This window comes from Meleagris gallopavo, chromosome Z, assembly GCF_000146605.3.
Source record: "Meleagris gallopavo isolate NT-WF06-2002-E0010 breed Aviagen turkey brand Nicholas breeding stock chromosome Z, Turkey_5.1, whole genome shotgun sequence".
Lineage (NCBI taxonomy): Eukaryota > Metazoa > Chordata > Aves > Galliformes > Phasianidae > Meleagris > Meleagris gallopavo.
Window position 1 is genome coordinate 50,765,298 of NC_015041.2, and position 22,242 is coordinate 50,787,539.

At 38.1% G+C, this 22,242-nt stretch overlaps 1 protein-coding gene across 2 annotated transcripts in view; it reads left to right on the forward strand.

Moving 5' to 3' along the window:
• MEGF10 (multiple EGF like domains 10) overlaps window positions 1-22,242 on the forward strand; it is a 75,210-nt gene that overhangs the window by 45,193 nt on the left and 7,775 nt on the right. For both annotated transcript variants that reach the window (XM_010726019.3, XM_010726020.3), the window contains exons 12-21: window positions 398-500; window positions 9,646-9,792; window positions 12,745-12,879; window positions 13,269-13,397; window positions 15,398-15,526; window positions 16,928-17,056; window positions 19,083-19,211; window positions 20,167-20,403; window positions 21,656-21,783; window positions 21,954-22,077. In XM_010726019.3, coding sequence (XP_010724321.1) covers window positions 398-500; window positions 9,646-9,792; window positions 12,745-12,879; window positions 13,269-13,397; window positions 15,398-15,526; window positions 16,928-17,056; window positions 19,083-19,211; window positions 20,167-20,403; window positions 21,656-21,783; window positions 21,954-22,077 — 1,390 coding nt within the window. The remainder of the gene's footprint in view (window positions 1-397; window positions 501-9,645; window positions 9,793-12,744; window positions 12,880-13,268; window positions 13,398-15,397; window positions 15,527-16,927; window positions 17,057-19,082; window positions 19,212-20,166; window positions 20,404-21,655; window positions 21,784-21,953; window positions 22,078-22,242) is intronic.

The window sequence follows — 22,242 nt, forward strand, 5'->3', positions numbered from 1 at the left end:
TGACAAATACATGGGAAAAAAAATCTGAGGCGGGAAGGAAAGTGAATTAATTTCCCATCTCTAGGACTCCTGGGTCATAGACAAGGGACTCAGCTGTAAGAGAAATTAGAGAGACAGTACAGGAAACTTACATTGCTATTAGTGATAGGGTTGATTTGTATTCTGTAAAAAATTAAGCCAGAATTAATTCTTTATCTTCTTCGCTCAAATAAAAGAATGAAAATGTAGAGCATCAACATTTTCCAAAAGTCAGAAGCATTTTATATTAAGTAAGCTGATTACAGGCTTAGAAGAGATCTGAGGTTTTCTTTTTTCTGAGGCAGGACTGACCAGAACTTGTTCTCATCCAACTCCAAGTTCTCATCATCTCTGTTTTGTTTTGTTTTCCTGGCTGCAGGACGGCACATATGGCATGGATTGTGCTGAACGCTGTGACTGCAGCCATGCAGATGGTTGTCATCCAACTACGGGTTACTGCCGTTGTCTACCAGGATGGTCAGGTACAAAAGAGACCATTGCAAAATACACTGAGAGTTTCCTGTATGATGGGATTTGGTCTTGTCTTTCTTTTTTTGTGGGTAGAAGAGCAGTATGTGGGCTTGGAAGGAGAAGGGGCCAGTTCTGTGGCTGTTGTGTCCCTTCCTGTGATTCACAGTCATTGTGGTATCTATAGAAAACTGGGAATAGAAGATGAAATCTTCCAACCTGTGTACCTCCAAATTATGACTCCTTATAAAACTGTCGAACAGCTGTTGACAATCAACTTTGTACTAGCAGCTTTGTTATAAGTTGTGCGCAAGCTGTATTGCCATTGAAGTTTCTCATACTTTTTAGATTCTCTTTACATAATTTGTCCTGAGTGAAAAGAGTTGCACTTTTTTTTTTCTTTTTTTTTTTTTCCCCCTCTGCAGCTTTGTTGTTGTGGCTTTAGGAAATGTATATAGTTATTCACCAGAATTGTGTTTCATGTGTTGTCAAAATGTTGTTTATAGAAAGCAGGGTTTTTGAAAGTATGATGGAACTATGGGGAAGATTCTACCATTGTGAAATAAATGTTCCCTTTATAAGATTTAATTCTCACATAGATCTCTATGCTGTAAATGTTGGAAAAACTCATTTATCTTCAATTATGATTAGTTGGCATGAGTTGGTCTTGCAGAATGTTCTGGATTCTGTGTCTCACTGTGAGATACTCACTGCTGTAGCATTGCAAGGATCTAATTTCAAGTATGGACTCATTCCATTTAATAGTGAAAAGCCAGGAAGAAAAATGTACCTTTTAACTTCTGCTGTTTCATGAAAGGAATTTTTTGTGATTTCAGATGTAGTACAGTATTGTTTAATATCACCTCACCCATTCATAAGTTAATATTTTTCCTACTTGATTGGTAGTCCATTATACAGTTGTTCTCTAGTGCTTCTAGCCATACTAGTTGGAGATGAGTGGATAATCTGCAACAAGTAATGGATTTGAAATGGTTAGCAAATTATTTTGCTCATAAAAGCTTTTGTAGAGCTTATGACTTCTCAGATACAATCTCTGTTGATTTTTCCCCCAAATTTTATGCGTGCTTATTTCTTTCAGCTCTGTAGGTAGATCACAGGCATTCTGTCTATGTCTGCAGTTCAGGTCGATTAGTTATAGTTGAGTACAGCTTACCTACTTCTTATTTGTGCAATTTGTCTGTACGCTTGTGCCAAGTTCTCTGAAGAGGCTTTTTCCTTATTGTACTGTCCTGTATCTGGTTTCAGTGTGAAAGACAGACCAAAGCCAGCACTTACCTTTGTGCTAGGCTTTCATTGAATTTATTCTCCTCCCACAAGCTGCAGTGTAACTTGCTGTCACCCACTCAGATACCTCTGGGAAATAGCTACCACAAGAATGCAAAAACAATAGAGATTATCTGAATGGGTTGTTAAAACAAAAAACACAAATTAAACAAAACAAGCAAGCAAGGAGATAAACAAAAACAATCCCAACCTATATGAACAAACAAACATTATTATTCCATTTTTTTTCTAGAGATGCTGCTTTGTGTTATGGGTTATTTTCTTAGGATATTAATGGCCTCTGATGTTCTTATTTGCAAGTACACTCAGAGTTGCATTTATGTCTTTGCACATTCTTTTTCAAAACTTTATTTGAATTGTTCAAAATACAATGTGTGAAGTTAATAAATCTATGAAAGCATACAGACATTGAAAGATACGTGAACAGTTGCAGATCTTGAGTGACCTTGGTGGGGAGAGTTAGTAATGTTCACAAGCTATGGATGTACTGTCCAAATCAAGTCTTACGAGTTTTCAAGTACTGGGACAAATCATCAGAGACCAAAAGTATGTAACTGAGTAAAGCCAAATTAAAAGCAGTAGTTCTGAAAGGCCGTAGCAAAAATCAGCAACTTTCTGTAACAAATTAAAAAAATAACACCAGTGGGAAATAACTAACCTAGGAAGTGACAAGAACTTAAGCATTGTACAAATCCTAACAGTGCTGGAATTCAAATATTGAAAAGGACAAAATATTTTTGCCTTCAGTAAAAGCTTGCTTCTTCTGCATATTTAGACTTCCTACGTGATTGTAGATATAATTGGGTATCCATCCCTGGATGATGTCATCTCAGCAGTGTGTGTAAGACTAGTTTCAACAAGTTGGTGATGTCTAGACATACAACATGACATAAATGGGATAACTTGCTTTATACTCAGTGTCTGGAAAAATCTTCCTCCCACACTTCACATGCTGGATCTGTACCCAGGAGGAATCTGTTCTTTGTGTAGACATTTATATTTAGAAAAATTTAAAAAAGGAAAGAATATTTTAGAAATAGGTTCTCAAATAGCTGTAATATAATGTTACCCTGCAGGGAATAGCATTAGATCTCAGGATTAAGAAAGGTTGTTGTATGCATATGTGTGTGCGTAATAGGTGGAGAAACAGGTGGAGAATTTGTAAAAAAAAAAAAAAACCAAATAAGCAAAGAAAAAAATCAACCCCAAACAACCCAACAACAACAACAGAAAACCAACACTCAAACAGGAAACTCAGTTTGGGATCAGTCTGATGCTAAAACAAATGATGGTTGTTTTTGCTGAACAAACATTGAAGGGAGTGTTAAAAAAGCACATTTAAACAAGCTTATGAATATGAAATCAGTTTTTTTATTATCTTTTTTTAACAAGAATAAATCAGTGAATTCAAGTCAAATTTCTCAGAATGTTCTGATGCTTCCAAATTTATGTAAAGCTTCAGAGAAGATACTTAAATGCAGTACTTTTCTCATCTCTCTGATTAGAGCATTTTTCTAGTTTCCTCAGGGAAAGAGAAAAGAGTTTATGTAACTCTGCAGAAACAGATCAGGGGCGGAAGATTTTTCCCTTGCTGGATGATACAGTTGTGCCATAGCACTGGGGCAGAGGAAGTGCACTGCCCTAGAGACAGCCAGAGCCCTAGTAGGATGCATGCACCTCAGATAGCCAGGCCAGCTTTGCTGACATGCTTCCTGTGCTTTGGTCCCAAGACAGAACTGTAGCTGAGCATTCTGTCAGCATTAAGATGCTAGATAGCTTAGTTTCTTAAATGAGTTTCATTTTCGAACACACCTGTTGTATAATCTGGAAATAGTAGCTATGAGTGAATCAGTAAGTTCTGTTTCTAGTACTGTGTCAGGAGTTGTGGCAAAACTCTAGAAATAATTGAAATTGTTTAAATAACCTTTATGTTTTAAATTTAGTTTCTTTTATCTACGCAGATACTTGGATTTTGAATCCTAAACAAAATCCCTTCCTATATAGGACTCCTGCTAGAGACTGCACTCCTAAGTGCTCACTCTATAGCAGATTAATTCTGTTGAGAGAAGCAAGAGTTAAGGGTGATGTTTTTTTCCAGGCAATCTTGCCATTCCCTCACATTCCAGGAGCCACATGACATGATGGTACAAATGAGAAACATCCGCCCACACTGAAGATGATGTCTGTCCCAAATACTCTCATCCCTTGACATTTTCACTATGACTTATAAATAACTTTTCTTCATCTGGAGAGAGTGCAATAGCTAGACAGTGGAAAAGAGTAAGAAGCATTAAAATAAAAAGCCAAAAGGTAGAGGAAAGACAAAGAAAACATACCTCCTCAACAAGTAATGATAATTAAGCCTCCTAATAATTTATACCAAAACCTTAAGTTAACTTTTGCAAAAGAGCCACCTCTACCCCTTCCCTCAAAAACCGCACAATCCAGCAAGCACCATGGTACCTGTTAATTTCATTCCTTAAACTTGACCTGTTCTGCAAGCAGCTGCCAAGAACACAGATGATCCAAACTGCCTAAAATATCAGATAATCCATATTCTTGCAAACTGAAATTTTTCATTAAAGCATTGTAAAAGAGGCAAAGGTTTTCTTGCAGACAGTCTGCTTACTGCAGTACAACGTGGGTGTCAGTGGTAACGCATTGCTGTTGTGCTTTCTTGGATGTAGTTCTCTTGGACCTTTCTGTTTATGAAGAAATGTCATGTCATACCACACTTGTTATTTTAAAAATCAATTTAAAGGCTGTGTTGTGCCAGGGATTGTGAAATACCGGTAGTCTGCTATCTGAACCAAAACAATAGCACTGGTTTATGGAAAAGACAGATGCAGAAATATCAGCCTACATTCTACCAGCGCACATGGTGTTTATTCATATGCTGTGTCAGATAGGATATTGGTGACTTTGCTGTGCTGGACACCTGCTGATGCTAGTCAGATTGTCCATCACCAGATGTGCTGTTGCTGTGAGGAAGTGCTGTGTCCTTTCCATGGGCTCGCAACATTATTACTGAGAGGCACATTTGTTGCTGGATTAGAGCAGACAGGATTGTCATCTGACACCCTCTCCACTGATGCAAATAACTAGGTCCCCAGGGAAGCACCAGCTAGACCTCTCCCGTGCTCCTTAGCTTCTAGTGTGTACACAATTTTCTTTTTTCTACTACATAGAAGAAAAAGACATAAAAGAGTACTGCCATAGGCCTTTCTCACATTCAGACTGAGGAATGAGATGCCACTGGGAGTGCGCACAGTGCTGGTGTCCTTCTGCACCCTAGGCAGGAGCCTCTTCCAAGACAGTCTTTCCTCCACACTGGCCAACTTCTCTCTGCTTCTGAAGTGCAAGTGTCTGTTGTTGCAAATATTCTGTGCAGCACAAACTGAATTTGTATGTGTGCATGGTGCCATGATAAACAGTGTATTTACTCTCCAAACCTCAGTTCAGGGATTTGGCCCACCCTAACTGTGTCATTGTGCCTACATCTCTGTTGCCTGTGCCTTGCAGTAAGTCTTTAAGTAAAATAAATATCACTATCTTAAAAGAACAACTTTACATCAGCTCATTAAGTACACTCATTTTCTACCTGCTTTGAAGGTAAGAAAGGGGGAAATGATGTTTTCCTGTTACATTCCTGTGGCTACCAAAAATGTTGTAGATGACAAGAGAAGCATCTCTAGGTTGGTTGAGAGTGTGCAGCAACAATATGGCTTTGAGAAACATAGCAGTGCTGTACAGGAACTTTTGTGCCTGGCTTCCTACCAGAGCTCCCAGACACAAACTTTTCTACAGCTTTCAGAGAAGAAGCAGCAGCGTGAACTTCTAGAGAAAAATCTTTAATCCTTTTCGTAGCTGCTTAATGAGACACTTCCTTCAGCTATGGATCAAGGCCTTCCCTTCCGTTAGGGACAATGAGGGTACTTCTAAGCAGCGCCTCTGAATTTTTCCACCATTTCCACTGTGTTACTGCTTCCTTATTTGGGCTACATATCCATTTGACAGAGAAGCAATTCTGATCCAGTTTTCTCCCATCATAAGTCTCAGATTACTTAAGCAGTAGTAATTCAGTGTTTAACAGTTTTTCCGAAGTAATTAAATATAAAAGGTTGCGTGATAATGGAAGTTCATCATTAGCCTGATAGAAATAAACATTTTGAAGGCTCAATCTTGTTCATAATGTATATTAAGTTCAGTTCTGAACAATGGAAAGTAAGGCACTGTCCAAATAAGGTTTAATTCTGAGGGTATCCTTGAAAATTCCACGTATTGTGAAGATAAATTGTATAGCAAATATATGAAAAAAAATCTTTACTTATTAATGTTTGGATAACTTTTATCAGACTAATCAAAACAAAATAAAAAAATAACAAAAGTCCAATAATAACTTTACCTTGGAAGATCATAAGAAATAATTGTTGAATTTTTCCCCTTTAAGAGCTAAGACAAATGAACTCTATGTTGAACTCACATGGACGCATCATTGAGTATCAAAATATTAAAAATACAGTATGGAGAGCATGTAAACACTCTGCTAGCATGGGCAGAAACATTCCTATCCTTAAATAATTGTTTTCTTTATTCATTCAATTACAGATGCTGGGGGAGTGCTGATTTAAATGTGGGGCCCCTGACATAAAGCACTGGATATAAAATGCATGAGCATTTCTTCAGAGCAGCTTAGCTGAAGTTTATCATGACCATTCAGCTATTGCCTAGCAACTTGTGAAGGCCATCAAAGAGTTCTTTGTCCATTGCTCTGGCAAAAACATTTCCTCACAGATATCCTTATCAGTATTAAAATCAGCACAAAAACTGATCAAAACCAATTTTGTTGCATATGAAGTTAATAGTCACTTAATTTTGCAGCAATTGTAAGTCTGCTGATACCAATGTTGTGAAAGCTGGGTCTAATCTTGTTTCCAACTTCTACAAGAAGTGTTGTTTTCTTCTCCTTCATTTCTAGCTTTTCTGTAAAAGCATAGCATGTAAAGCATCAGGTTTTGTGAAATTCTTATTTTACTTTTCAACTTTTAATATTTCTGACATATTCCTTCTCAAAAATATCTATATTTAACTTTTTGAAAATGTGAAACTCAGTTTCCCATTTATTTTATCTTATCTAATTATGAGCTACTGAGTGAGGCTTAAAAATATTTTTATTAACAGAGAGGTAGTAAGTCACTGAATCAATTTCTATTTCTTCTCTGCTACAGTCATTCTTAACACTCTCAGACACAGAAGTGCAATTGATTTTGTTTATGATCAGCAGCAAATATAATAAAATTGCTTTTACAGTGAAATAGATGTCATAATTAGCACTCTTTCAGTACGCTAAATTGTCACAACTATTATTCAGTGATGTGCTTTTGCTGAGCAGAGGGATATCATATCAACCACCTCCTTGTATGTGCTAAAAAGGGGGAACAAGAGGTAAATGTTAGTTTCCCGAATGGATAATTTTCCCTCATGTGTACCGGAGGAACTTGTTTCTTTTTTATTTTTAATAGTGCTGCTTCGCTCTTGTAACTCTTGTGGATCTGTGTAGTATGTATCCCTCGTCTTTTCTGTCCCAGTATGCCCAGTATCACCCTTTGACACCATGCTGTCATAAAGCATCCTCTGTGCACTGATCACGACGATATAATTGAGCCTGGTGTTATTGTATGTCACTGGTCTACATAACTGCACATAATGCACTGTGGTAACTCTTGGCAACCACTGACTTGTTAACAGTGACCATTGTATACTGAACACCACTGAAACTCATTAGGACTCCGTGAAAAATGTCTTTTCTCTATTGGGGTTCGCTGAGCAGAGCTCTGTATGATATGACGGATAACACTCAAGTGAACAGAATGTCAGGCTCAGCCCTGAAAGCCCCTGCATGTGTCAGCTTGTGCTTTCACAGACACAAACCCAAGTTTTCAATTTGAGAGCCTCAAGCAGAGCAGTCCTAAGTGCCTGAAATAAGTGGTCTTGTTTCTAAAAAAATGCAGTGATCTCATCCTGCTTGTGTGCATCAGCATCTCTCAGAATCAAACCCCTCTTTTATATCTGTTCACACACAAGCAGAGACTTTTATGAAAAAGTTGACCCAGATGCTGAGGAGCCAGCTTATGCTCTCTGCCTCTCAAATGTAGTAGATAAAACCAGCAGAATGGCATTGCCTGTGCAAGCAAAAAAGAAAAAGTTAGTCATGGTGGAAGAAGGCTTTCATTTTGGGGGGTACCTTTCATTTGTCAGGTTGGTACTAACCAAATAATCATTGGGCTCTCAGGTGCCTGGCTTCTAAAAATCAAGTGTTTTCTCTCTTTCTAGCGGTAGTTGGTGCAATCTGTTGAGCCACATATTTGATTGTCCAAACTGTCGATTGTCTTGCAAAGAAACAAACAATTTGAGTGTCTGCAACTTCACCTTTCCTTAATTAGAGAGTTGGTCCTTGGACGTAGGCAGCGTTACACAGCCCATGCCGTGGGGGTTGGGAAGTAACTTCTGTGTCTGATCTGTGCATAAACAGTGTAATTATTTTTCAGTGTTGTCAAGAACACTGCATTTTGCTCTTCAGACTTAAAGATTTTTTCTTGTCACATGTGAAACTGTTTTGCTTTATTAGAACTCTGTCAGCCCACGGACCTGTGACATATTTTTCTGGAAATACTTATAAAGCAAGACAGACTTGTGGTTGGATGTTGTCCACTTTTCCCTTAGCGAAGGGCTTCGTTCAGTAGAGGCGCTACAATAATACTTAATTGTTAATGCAAAGTACTGTAGACACAATACAGTCTGAGTTCCACAGCGGTGGTGCCTGCTGGCATGTAGCATGCAGCTTTCTTTCCGAAGGCAGATAGCGTTAGAAGGAACTAGAAGTGTTATATTTAATGTTTCTGTGCTGCAACAGAAAAAAAACGTGATAAAGTGTGATTACAATGAGCGGTTTGCGTTACGGCTTATGTATGGGGTTCACACTGGTGAACTTCTAATCAATTTTATGCCAGAAATGGTTAGACAAAACGACTGACTGACCAGCATCCTTAACAATGCTGCAGCTAAGCATTTTGGAATGCTCACGTGTTGTGTTTTGAAACTCTTTGTGTGCACTACATTTTTCCATTTGGTATGAGGCTTAGCGGTAATCAGCTCACTACTAATTAGAAATCGTTCTGTGTTCTGCACCCCATTATTACACAAAATTATCTCAGACCTTAAGAATTTTTACATTCAAGGGGAAAAGCTGCTGCAGTGCCTTTTGTCATGCATTTACCTAACATTAAATTTGAAAATAAGCTTTTGCTGTTTTGAAGCAGCCATTATGGAAGAAGCAAAAGCCATTATTTTGTTGCGTTTTAATTACTTTCTACTTTAATTTCTCTTTACTGATACAGTTGGTGAAAGTGAGAGAAAAAAAAGAATTTTTATCCTGGAAAATGATTGAGCTCTTTATAATACCGAGGGATTTGCATTTGTCTATTTAGTAGATCTTAAAGTGCTAGTGGGAAGGAAGCCTGAAGGTAGCATCTCATGGAGTTCTTATATGCCATGTGAATTGGCTACGGAAGTACTTGTTACAGAGCTTGGGATCAGCTCTTAAGTACATATAGAATTTACTACTTCTAGAATGTAAAAGAAACTTAATAATCAGGGGCCTGGAAAATGCAGGCACAGAGATGTATGTTTACCTTGTTCTTGTTCTATTCTCTTGACATTAATGATATTTTCATAAACAGTTTTTGTTGTCAGTGTTTTGAACAATGAGTCCTCTGAGAAACAAAAGTTTAAAATAACTGTTTAGAAAAGCTCTTTATATTTACAATATAATGACAATCTTGTTTATGGTTGCAGGTATACACTGTGACAGTGTGTGCGCTGAGGGACAGTGGGGACCAAATTGCTCACTGTCTTGTTACTGCAAAAATGGGGCATCATGCTCTCCAGATGATGGAATCTGTGAGTGTGCACCAGGATACCGAGGCACCACCTGTCAGAGAAGTAAGGACAAAGTAAAACTTTCTGTAACTAAAACTACATTGCAACATGGAATGAGTAAGATATAATACCTCATTAGCTTTGTTAATTGCACTAGGAAATACAGTGAAACAGTCCTTAACGGGATCTTTCAATTGTAAAAATGTATGAATGCACAGAAGAGTCATCTGAAGTCAACAAATCTTTCCAAGTAGTACTGCTCTTCTTTTTGTGGTATAACTGACACACCAGATGACTGTGCTGCCATTTAACAAAATCTGGCAGACAGGAGCCTGAGGAAGTTCATCAAGAACAAGTGTAGGGTCCTTCACATGTGGATGAATAATCTCACACATCTGTGTCAATTCAGGGCTGATCTGCTGAAGACGAGCTCTGCAGAAAAGGACCTGGGTGTCTCGGTGGACAATAAGTTGGTCATGTGCCAGCAGTGTGACTGTGTGGCCAGGAACATTGATGTGTCCTGGGCTGCATTAAAAAGAGCCCTCTCTACTCTGCCCTGGTGAGGCAACATTTAGAGTACTGTGTCCAGTTCTGGGCTCCCCAGTTCAAGAAAGACAGGGAAATTCTAGAGAGAATCCAGTCAAGGGCCACAAAGATGGTTAGGGACCTCAAGCATCTCCCATGTGAGGAAAGACTGAGAGTCCTGTGTCTTTTCAGCCTGGAGAAGAGAGGCTGAAAGAGAATCTATCAATGTTTATATATATATAATGGGCAGGTGTCAAATGGATGGGGCCAAGCTCTTTTCAGTGATATGAAGAAATAGAACAAGGGGCAACAGGCACGAACTGGAACTTAGTGTGTTTCATACAAACATATGGAAGAACTTTATTACTGTGAGGGTAGCATAGCACTGCAACAGGCTGCCCAGAGAGGTTGTGGAGTCTCCTTCTCTGGAGATATTCAAGACCTGCCTGGATGCTTTCCTGTGCAACCTGCTGCAGGGAGTCTGCTCTAGCAGGGGATTGGACTTGATGATCTCCAGAGGTCCCTATCAAAACTCACAAATCTGTGATAACTTTATTCACGTTTTGTGCAGTGACATTGTTATGTTCATGGCTTTCTGAGAAATAAATAAGGTAGGAGACTCAGCTCTAAGGTCACCATTTTCAAATGCAATTGACAATTATTAATTTTATAATGCATATTTTGGCAGGTAAATAAAACATCTATGAGTTTCAGAAGCTCAAAACTTTAGCTTTCCACTGAATCTGGTAGGAATCATTAGTGTAACTACTGCCTTTTTTAGGCTTCCATTTTGAAGCAGTGGTAAATGGCCAGCAGCATCAGGCGTAAGTAAAGGATGCCATAGATACACATATTTGCATTTGAAGAATATGCTCCTAAAAAATTTAAATGCTCCAAGGGAAGAGATGCAGATAGAATGAGGCAATTCACACCTGAAACAGGAAGGCAAGAATATGACATACAACTATCTGCCCCCAAGAAAATCTGTGACAGTTTTCTAGCAGTTTAGCTTTCTTCAGTTTACACAGTTGTAGTTCTGTGTGAAAGGTGCTCAGAGCAGAGAAATGCAAGTCTTCTGCAAAGTGGAAATAGCTCTACTTTCACAGGGTCAAGGAGCAGGGGAAATAAAGCCAAGGAGTGTTGCTACTAAGGCCTCTCCAGAAGAGGCAGAAAAGAAAGAACGTGTCATGAAGTTAGAATTACCAGAAGATACGAGAACCAGAAGAAGATGAACAGTCCACAAATGGCAAGATTTCATGCTGAAGAATGTGTTTGCCTCTGATACTACCAAATCCCACATCAGTAGAGCATTAGTATTCCTTAAGGATTTCTAACTAAGCTCAGTAATTATTCTCACTATCTAATCTGTAGAGACCTTACAGTTAATCAAATAACCCAAAGGTAGAGTAAATATAAGACTACTTGCAAAAGTATTCCTTGTGTTTTGGAACTATGTCTAAAACCAGGACAAACAGGTTCCATGCCAGTGGCTCCCAGAGCCCTTGCATGGTCTGGAAGCTGGGAAGACAAAGGTCATATGGATAATTTGGACTCCAATCAGAAAGTGCCTGTTCAGTAAACAGGAAGACCTTTTGGCTCTGTTTCACTTGGAAAAGTTAATCTCTCTGGAGAGATCTGGCCACATAACTTCTATCAAGCTTATAACTGAAAGACTTCAATGAATCTGAAATATTGAAAAGGTTCCAAGTTTTTGTCAGTGCTGATTGCTGCTGTGCAACAACTATTTCTCTTGATGAATCACATCATAGTTTACTAGGGAAAAAAAAAAAAGAAAAAAAAAGGTGAGAAAGAGAGCAACAGAGGAAACAATTTTATGCAAAAGTCTTTTTTATTTTTCTTTATTTTTCTTTTTTTAAAATAAATTTTAAGTGCTTTTGGCTAGAGAATTAATAAAACTGAATTTCTAATAGCAAGGTCTTTTAGAAGTAGCTGATGTGCAGTTAGTCTGTACCATGTAATGAGTGCAATGAATAATTAAGTGAAAGGATGGCCAGAAAACATTTGTATATTTTTCTCAGTGAAGTGATGGCAATTTGTCTATCAAGTTAGGAAACATGGAAGTCAAGGTTTAAGATGATTGTACTCATCTGTTGATAAAACTAAATCTGTTTTTAAAGTACTTCAGATATACATTAAAGAATATTCACATTCATGTATGTAGAGAACATATCACATATGGACAAATATATGAAGTACATGTGCATTTCAAGCATAGTACAAGTGAAATGTGGCCTGACAAGTTATAAAATGTCAAATACGTAGTTACTGATTAGAGCACAGTAAGCTCCTGCGAAAGATGAGAAAATCTTACGTGAGGGCACAGCGCTGAGCTGTATGAATTCTAACAACCACTGCTGCAACGCTTGCATATTTAGAAAGCAGAGCTAATTGGTAGTTAGGAACAAATGCACTGAAGAACTCTTGTAGAAAGCGCAGGAATCAATGATAGTTTGTCCTTTCTGATTCCAGTTTGTTCCCCTGGGTTTTACGGACACCGGTGCAGCCAGACATGTCCACAGTGTGTACACAGCAGTGGCCCCTGCCACCATATTACTGGATTATGTGACTGTTTACCTGGATTTACTGGAGCTCTGTGTAATGAAGGTACAAGCTATAGTAAAGACTCTGTGGGATGCAGAGACCAAGCACTGTAATAATTCTCATTCTGTCTACTGAAAGTATAAGGATAAAAATGTTACATGCAGCGGTATGTGCAGTTTATAAATGTAGAATCTTAAGCAGTTTTTAAGCTCTTTAAAATTTGATCCTTAAGTACAAAAAAATACCTTTCTCCAGAACAGTACCATATTCTTATATACAGTACTTGAATAACAAGTACGTATAATGGGCTTATCAGATTTCATAACGTGTCACTGTACTATTGTACTAAGAATAACTTTACTTAATCCAAACATAAATTCATTATTCTTTAACTAATAAAAAATATATTATGCTGATTATTCAGGAATTCTAAAACTGAAATTTGTTCTCAGTATGTCCCAGTGGCAGATTTGGCAAGAACTGTATTGGAATATGCACCTGCACCAATAATGGAACATGCAACCCTATCGACAGATCCTGTCAGTGTTATCCTGGGTGGATTGGTAGCGACTGCTCTCAGCGTAAGGATCAACATTTTTCCCTTTATTTTTAATTAAAGGTTTATCTGTGTAAATTAATTAAAAGTTTATCTTTGCAAATTCTCTATTTTTTGATAAATAAATACCATGTAAGCCAGAAATTAGGACATCATGGTGTATTACAGAGAGATCCTAAAGTTTTCTGCATTGCATTTGCATGCAGTTGGAGAATCCACTTGCTGCCCAAAGAGGAGCTGTAGAAAAAATATATCAGAATTGTCTCAGAAGGGCAGTGTGAAAAGATAAGTGGCAATGCTCACAGGTTGTAGGAAGGGCAGCTCTAACTGAATTCATTAAAAAAATTCCTTGGTGTGAGTGGTCAAGCACAGCAACTACCCAGAGAGGCTCCGAAGTCCTCATCCTGGAAGAGGCTGTGAAATTCTCATTGTTGAAAATTGTTAAAGTATGATATTGGACTAGATGATGCCAAAGGTCTCTTCCAATATAACACAGTCTATGACCAGATTAATCTTGATTGGATACAGGGTCCATAAGCTATTTCCTTGTCTGTGCTGTTAGCCACGTCCCAGTAGTGTTGTGTACATCTCATGGCTTATATCCGTAGGACAGTCATATGAATATCTGGGGCATTTAAAACAACCAAACAACAACAACAAAAACCCCTATAACCGACAACAAACTAGCATTGCATAGACAGCTAAAAGCAAGGCTTAGAAGAAAGCCAACATTTTCTCTGTCACAAGTTTGTATTCTGTCAACGGGAATGTCCTAATTCTTCTTCAGATGAAGAATTCCTCTTCATGCTACTAATAAATCTTCTACTATGATTTACTAAGTATTTTTCATTAGATATTTTATTTCTCCCTGTTATAAATATGTTTGAAAGATAAGGATTTTTAGCATCATTCTATCTTACTTTATCTGGATATAGTCTTCATATGCTAAAATCAGTCAAGATTTAGTTACCTACTTGAAAAGAAGGCTAGACCCTAATTTTCTTTTGCTTCATTGAGTTATGTTATTGAATAACTAGGCATTCAAGATGCCTTACTTGATCTGTGCAAATCACTAATGACAAGAAAGTAATCTGAAGCAAAATTCTGAGAGGAACAGTGGTTTATTCTGTTAGGTACCAAAATGCAGAGTCTGCAACACATGCATGCAAAAATTTCAATCAAGCAATTTTTTTATGAAGAAAAGAAACTGTATAGGGCTTCAGTATATCAACATTTAAAAGATACCATGCTGGGATTTCCAGGGAAGTGTGTTCCTAATAACATGCCTCATAGATTCACTGCATTCATAGTTTGATTGGCCTAAATTAGCTGTATCTGTACCAGAACACTTTTGCTGGTCTGAGAAGAGTTTAGCATCTACAACTCAGTATGATACCAAAATAAACGTGGGGCCCATACCTGTAGAAGATGGTAGCAAGACAGCTCTCTGTTTTGTTATGGTAAAATAAGTAGGTACTTGGTAGAGTGTACAAAATGAGGATATTTAGGAGGAGAGATGTACTTACTGAATCAATAGCAAGAAAATGGTATTAGCAATATGAGTGGATGTGACTGTTGAGGCTTGGCTCATGGTTTAAGACAAAGTATTTGCTTTGTATGAAAGCCTTTCACTCACGTGTAAAATAATCATTTCATTAATTTCTTTTGGAATTAGTGACTTTTTTGTAACTTCTAACCTTGCACCTGTGTGTGATTTAAGTTCTTTCTTGGCTGACCACTAATTTCAGACGATCAACAATCATAAATATGCATATCTTGTTCTTACAACACCCTTTACTTTTAGTAATGTTCTGACATGAACAAAATTTTCTTCTCTGCTATCTCAATAGTCATTGGCATTTTTTAATCACTTCACTATTTTAATAGCAGTACCTAGTATCAAATTAATTCATCATAACATTTTCAAAACAATCAGTAAAACTGTATCGATTGATAGAAATATAAAAGCAGCGCTCCAGCCATGAGTACCGAAGATCTTTGTCACTTGCTCTGTATTTTTTTCAGCCTGCCCACCTTCTCACTGGGGACCAAACTGCATCCACACATGCAACTGCCATAATGGAGCTTACTGCAGTGCCTACGATGGAGAGTGCAAATGTACCCCAGGATGGACTGGCCTTTACTGTACGCAACGTAAGTATCCTAACTGTCTGTTCACAGTCTTACAGGTCTACAAATCAGTGGCAGAATTTTCCTTCAGTACTTTTACACTTTATTCCTCAGTTTATCCACCTGCTGCTGAACCTTTTTGGCCCAGAAATGCAATCTCTATGGTTGCAGGGGAAGCCCCTATAAAAGCAGTGGCAGAATGCTGTTGCATTTGCGCTCCCTTTAAGGCCTTCTTCAGAGCAAACAGTATTTGGCCACGGGCAGATACCCCAATGGAAGAGTCTGTCATGTGCACATGCACATTCTGACATTCAGGTGCTATCACTACACATGCATGTTTATGGCTGCAGACCGTAGCATAGTTGCTATTAGCTATATAGATGTTCCTCATCAGGCAGGGTGATGGTTTCATGTTAATTGTTTCCCTCTCCCTAACAACCTCCCTAATAAATATTTTAACTTTGGAGACCCAACAGTTAACATAACAACATAGCACAATTGCTGGCAGAAGCCATGAGAGTAGCTTCTGGCTTATCTTTGGCTGTGATAGATGTCTTTGCTGATTCCATTTACAAGCAGTGCAGTCACTAGTCACAGGTCTAGGTGACCTATTAAGACTGGCTATCAGATATCTGTTTGATAACATTTCATATGACATTTGAGAGGGAAACAATAGATATCAATAAAGTCATCTTCTTTATCATTAATAGTTATATCTATGACTTCAGTCTGATTTTTTCAATACAGGCACCCCTACACCTTTCTGCAATCTGGGCAAACCGTTATTTTTAAACTAAAGACTGTTTAACATTCAGTGTCTAAATGCATGTTTTTCATTAAATCAGAACTTACCTTTTTCCGCAGAATAATTTCATAGTGGCAGGAAGGAAGAACGCATGCACTATAGTGCCATATGGATGTACCTCTGGAAGACATTCAGTTTTGGTTCAGTTGTCAGCTATCGTGGTTATTTTGCTTCCTGCTGGTGAATAATGATCTCTTAGCAGCGACATGTCTTTGTCACATTGATATCTTTGTGAGGAGCTGTGTTACAATATGTTATTATTTTTATTCTTCTATGCTTCAACATCAGCTGTGAACACTGGATAACGTGTCCAAAGGTTCATTCATCACTAAACAGACTCCCTTTTCTGGTTCACAAAGTTCCCTCTTTCTTTCATGCTTCCCTTAAAGCATGAAGTCCTTCTTGCTACCTTTTTCTGATTGTCTGCTATTTTCACAATTTGCAATCTCATTTTTATGTTCTTGCTGACCAGTATTTTAAATCCCTTAAAACAGGGTAGGTCTTCATCTGTTGTGTTTATAGAGTGTCACATTGAAATGATTTTTCAATAATCAGAATATTTGAATTTTATTTCTGGAGCACCCGTCACTCCTTTTTCTCTCCTCCTCCTTGTATTGCAGGATGTCCCCTTGGATTTTATGGGAAGGACTGTACACTGATATGCCAGTGCAAGAACGGAGCTGATTGTGACCACATCAGTGGGCAGTGTACCTGCCGCACAGGATTCATGGGGAAGCACTGTGAGCAGAGTGAGTAGGAGCCCCAGTTGTCTTGATAAAAAATACCAAACCCTGAGGCTGAGCTTCTGTTGTTTTAGCTGGTGTTGTGATACAATCTCTTGGCTTCAGTGGGCATTTTAACTGGGCAGGAGCTCTGGGAGTCAGACCTGGGCTTTTTCCAAATAGATAAATACCCACAGAATTAATACCTATTAAGACTGATTATGATAGTGGTGCTTGTTTCTTTCAATTTGTTGAAATATTTGAGAGGTATTTTCACTACATTCTTGGTGCTCTGGACATACTGCTTAAAAAAACTGACAGTTATGAATGTAAAAGTAACAAATGAATCTGAGTAATAGTCATTAGCATTAAGCACATTGAAAATGATTGGGTGGAAAACTAAAGATAAGTAGTACCACATCAATCCTAGTGGATACAATTAATCTTTGCAATATGTTTTTACACTCAAGTGGATTATAAAAGCATAACAAATGGTATTTTATTTTCTTACATGCGTGATTCTTTACCCGAGAAAATTAAGAGTAACACCACTGACATCAATTGTGGTATTATGTTGTGGAACATTAAAAGAATAATCAAGTTCATAAGCACAGAACTCTTATCAGTCTAGCTCTAGCTAATGTTACAGAGTGAGCGGTGTTCCAATATTTCATGCATTATTGCAATGCAAAGCAACCCATTGAACACAAATCCTACATATTCTTATTTTACTTAATCACTGTTTTGAAGGTTTAAACTTGTGCTTGCCATCTGCTCTGTGCACAGGACTTTTTGATAGATGAAGGAATTATCTGCAACACCTGTCGCACTTGGCAGGACTGTAACTGAAAGGAGAGGAGGTTACTGTGTGCTGAACTTTCGCTCTATAGACACACTTAATTCCCTCAGCAATAAACCTAGTTCCAGTTTGAAGAAGTGTTATATAGACAAGGACATCTATGGTAAATCTGCTAAAAATAAGGAAAGAAATTCTGATTTTCCTAAGAAAAATACAACTACACTAAAATATGAAAATTTCGGAAGTGTGTTTATTTCAGTGAAATAATAACTGGCAACATGTAGTTATTAGTTATTTAAATCTTATTCTATTTTGATGATTCAAGATGTTTCACTTCAAAAGCGGAGTAATGTTTAGGAAAAGATAAAGATTTTAAGAACATCATAAATGTCATCATATTGAAATGTTATTTTGAATCTTATCAAAATATTATTTTGAGTACTTTGGCGAGTCTGCCAGTATTACAATGTTTTATAGATTTTATATTTATCCCATAATTTGGTAATAGTGATTATATTAATTTTTCAACAGTATAAGTTAAATGTTCTTACATTTCTGAATTGGAACTTCAGTTTTAAAAATTGACTTTTCATTTCAGTTCAGCCATCGACTTCACTAATTCTAATCTTGTTTTATGGAATGTAACCAAATGAAAGAGAAGGTATATTGAACATGAAATTACACTTTTATCTGCATTTATCAAGACTGCAAAAAGGTTCTCCGGCATCTATATCCCTGTGAATTATTATAAACCAGGAATAAATAAAAGACAAGTGAGATTATCTTAAAAGGACAAACGAATTAATGCATTTACGAAAATCCTGAGAGACTGAGAAAGCTGAGTCTCAAAAGGAGAAATGCCACCTTTCCTGAAACCATCAGTACTACACTAATATAACAATCTACCTATAACAGAGATGGGCATACATACCAAAAAAAAAAGTGTATGATAATTTAAATGCAGTTTCTTTCTCCCTCTAAATATGCGCATATGTATACATGCACACAGAAATGCAGGGAGGTCCTCTTAAGGAAATCTTTTTAGTGTATGTGTACCACTGATAAGACATTGCCATCTGCTGGCCATATACACAGACACACATGGTCAGACAGAAGCAACTGGTAGCAGGTACAAGCGCTACGTCTGTAATGTACCACTAGGTACAGTGCTGTAGGTCTGTTATACTGAAACATTCCAGAAGCACTAACTACATCTGCTTTTCCTTTGTGTTTGTGTTGTCTCATTTTGAACAGAATGCCCTCAAGGTACATATGGATATGGATGTCGACAGATATGTGACTGTCTGAACAACTCAACCTGTGACCACATCACAGGAACGTGTTACTGTAGCCCAGGCTGGAAGGGGGCGAGGTGTGATCAAGGTAGAGCCTAGATGCAGTCCAATTACTATAACTGTTTGCTGTAAAACTTAGTCAACCTATTATTTCATTTATTGCCATTACATTATTTTTATGTGTTCAGTATGTTTCAGTAGTCTGCTATTAATTATATATATATTCAATAGATTTGTAAGTATTAGATACCTCAGTGATAGTTTATTGGATCAAAGCACTTAGGTGCAGATTGCATGAAATGTTTTACAGTGCTGCACTGTCCAAAGCTACTGATAGGGCATATATTTACTCTGTACTTTTGCCTACAAGTTGTTCTCACTTTTTCAGCTCTTTCTGTGAATCACAGATCAATCAATCATAGCAATGGCTTGGGTTGGATGGGATCTCAAAGATCATCAAGTTCCAACTCTTCTCCCACGTGCAGGATTGCCAGCTGCTAGCATCTCCTAGACCAGGCTGCTCAGAGCCCCATCCAACCTTAAACATCTCCAGGGACGGGGCATCCACAACCTGTCTAGACAGCCTGTTCCAGCACCTTAACACTCTCAGTACATCTAATCTAAACCTCCCCTCCTTTAGTTTAAAACAACTCCCCCTTGTCCTGTCACTGTCTACCCATGTAAAAAGCTGATTTCCCTCATGTTTATAAATTCCCTTTAAGTATTGGAAGGCCACAATGAGATCTCTCCACAGACTTCTCTTCTCTGAGCTGAACAAGCCCAGTTAATTCACCCTGTCTTCCTAAGGAGGTATTCCAGCCCCTGGATCATCTTTGTGGCCCTCCCCTGCACCCTCTCCAAAAAGATTAATGCTTGTCCTGAAAGCTAAGGTTGTTTTTGCATTGTTTTTGGATGTGGCTCTATTTTGGCATTATAAAATACAGTTAAAATTATCAGATACAGAAGTGAAATACCATCTTCTACTCCTGACACATAAGCCTCTGAATTTATGCAATATATTTTCATTTCTTTTTGTATTTCAGCTGGTGTAATTATAGTAGGAAACCTGAACAGTTTAAGCCGTACCAGTACTGCCATCCCTGCTGACTCTTACCAGATAGGGGCTATAGCAGGCATCGTCATTCTTGTCCTGATTGTGCTGTTCCTGCTAGTGCTGTTCATCATTTACAGACATAAGCAAAAAGGGAAAGAAACAAACATGCCTGCAGTGACCTATACTCCTGCAATGAGGGTCATCAATGCAGATTACACCATTTCAGGTAAATGAGATTTGGAACAGATTTTTCCCTCTGCCTCTTGTCTTTGAGTTTTCAGCCAAATTCTGAAGGGGTTCAGATCTGCTCTTAAAAGGGCTTCAATGTGCATCTCATCTTTTTGCATCAGCGAGGGCTGCAGTGAGTAGGAAACTATTTGTTCCCATAGAGTGTCTGAAAGTCTGCCTTGGAAGCCTACCTAGAAAGACAGACTTGGGAGGGCTTCCTTTTTTGGGAAGAGGAAGACTGCAATTTGCCAATGGCCATTTGCCAGCAGAGCAGCACCTAGGATGACATGCTGGTGATAAACTGGAATACTGGAATGCAGTGGTAGGCTAGTGAGACCTTCCTGCAGCTGCCAGAGATGGTGTTCAGAGGGAGCATGGTCCAGCATCTACAGCCATTTAATTTGTTGTGTATCACAGTCTTTTAATCTGTGCATTTAGTACTAGACAGACATTGGTAAAATATGTTAATTGCTGAAAAAAGGATCAAGCGACCGTGTATCTTGCTTTACTGTACTATGTTTTTCTGTGTTAACCAGTGGAAGTATAGGTTTTACTATTCCTCTGTGCCTAGCTTTAAACAGACTTGGAAGGTGTGGCAAAACGTGGTAATGGCTGAGATATTAAATTTGATGCCAACAGCTAGAATATGGAAAGACTGCTGTAGCTAGCTGTGGTTCTATAGAAAGGCAGAGAACAGAGCTGCTCAAGTCTGAGACAGATGAAGAGAAGGAGAAATGCTTCTGAAACAGAATGGGAGTTTTCAAGCTATGAAAATCCACATAAGTTGGCATTAAATGGATAAATGATAATGCAGGCAGTGCTGTCTTTTGCAAATAACTGTAAAGGAAATTGGCAGATAAAGAAGCTAGCAGAAGCAGTTGTCAGAGTAAAGAAGGATGTACCACCACAGGTAATGGTAGAGTAAAAAAAAAAAAAAGTTGCTGCAAAGTTTAGGGTAGAAGTGTCCATAATTAGAACAGTGCCATGATTACAGTTGCTAAAGACAGCAGCGGACTACATCTGAAAGACAAGTCAGCTCATAACATTTGAGAATGCTCTTTGGGGAAGGAAGGACATAGCTAGTATCCTACTGCTCTGTATCTCTCATTTATTCAGAGGTATGCCACATTTTTATTCAAGAAATGCTAGACATGCTTGACCAGTTTCTGAAATCAGTGCAGCACTATGAAAAATAAGAAAGATACGATGCATTACATTAAGTTGTTACTTTTCTTTCTTTTCCTTTTCAGAAACCATCCCTCATAGTAATGGTGGAAATGCTAACAGTCACTATTTCTCTAACCCCAGTTATCATACTCTAACGCAGTGTACTACACCACCTCATGTCAACAACATGGACAGACTGACCCTGGCAAAGGTAAAGCAGAAAAATCTAAATGATTCTGTGTAGGTTAGCCACTGAATTATGTAACTACATTTCTTGTGTCTCTCATTGGATTTATTTTGCTTTCCTTGATTATTATCTGGTGGAATTCAGCAACCACCACGTTAGTTTCAGGTTCCATCATCTATTTTTCTTTGAAATAGGCAAAAAACAATCAGCTATTTGTGAACCTTAAAAATGTGGAACCTGGAAAGCGAGGCACCATCATGGACTACACTGGAACACTGCCTGCTGATTGGAAACATGGTGGCTACCTCAATGAGCTTGGTAAGAAGAGAAGGGAAGAGAAAATATTAGTATGGGATAGAAAGCAGAAATTTTCTTCGATGTAGAAAGCGTTCTTCAATCTCTCGGTATCAGAAGTATCTGAGTACCATTTTGACACTACTAAATCTGTTTGTTATGCCAGGCTTGTCAGATAATGTGAGGTTC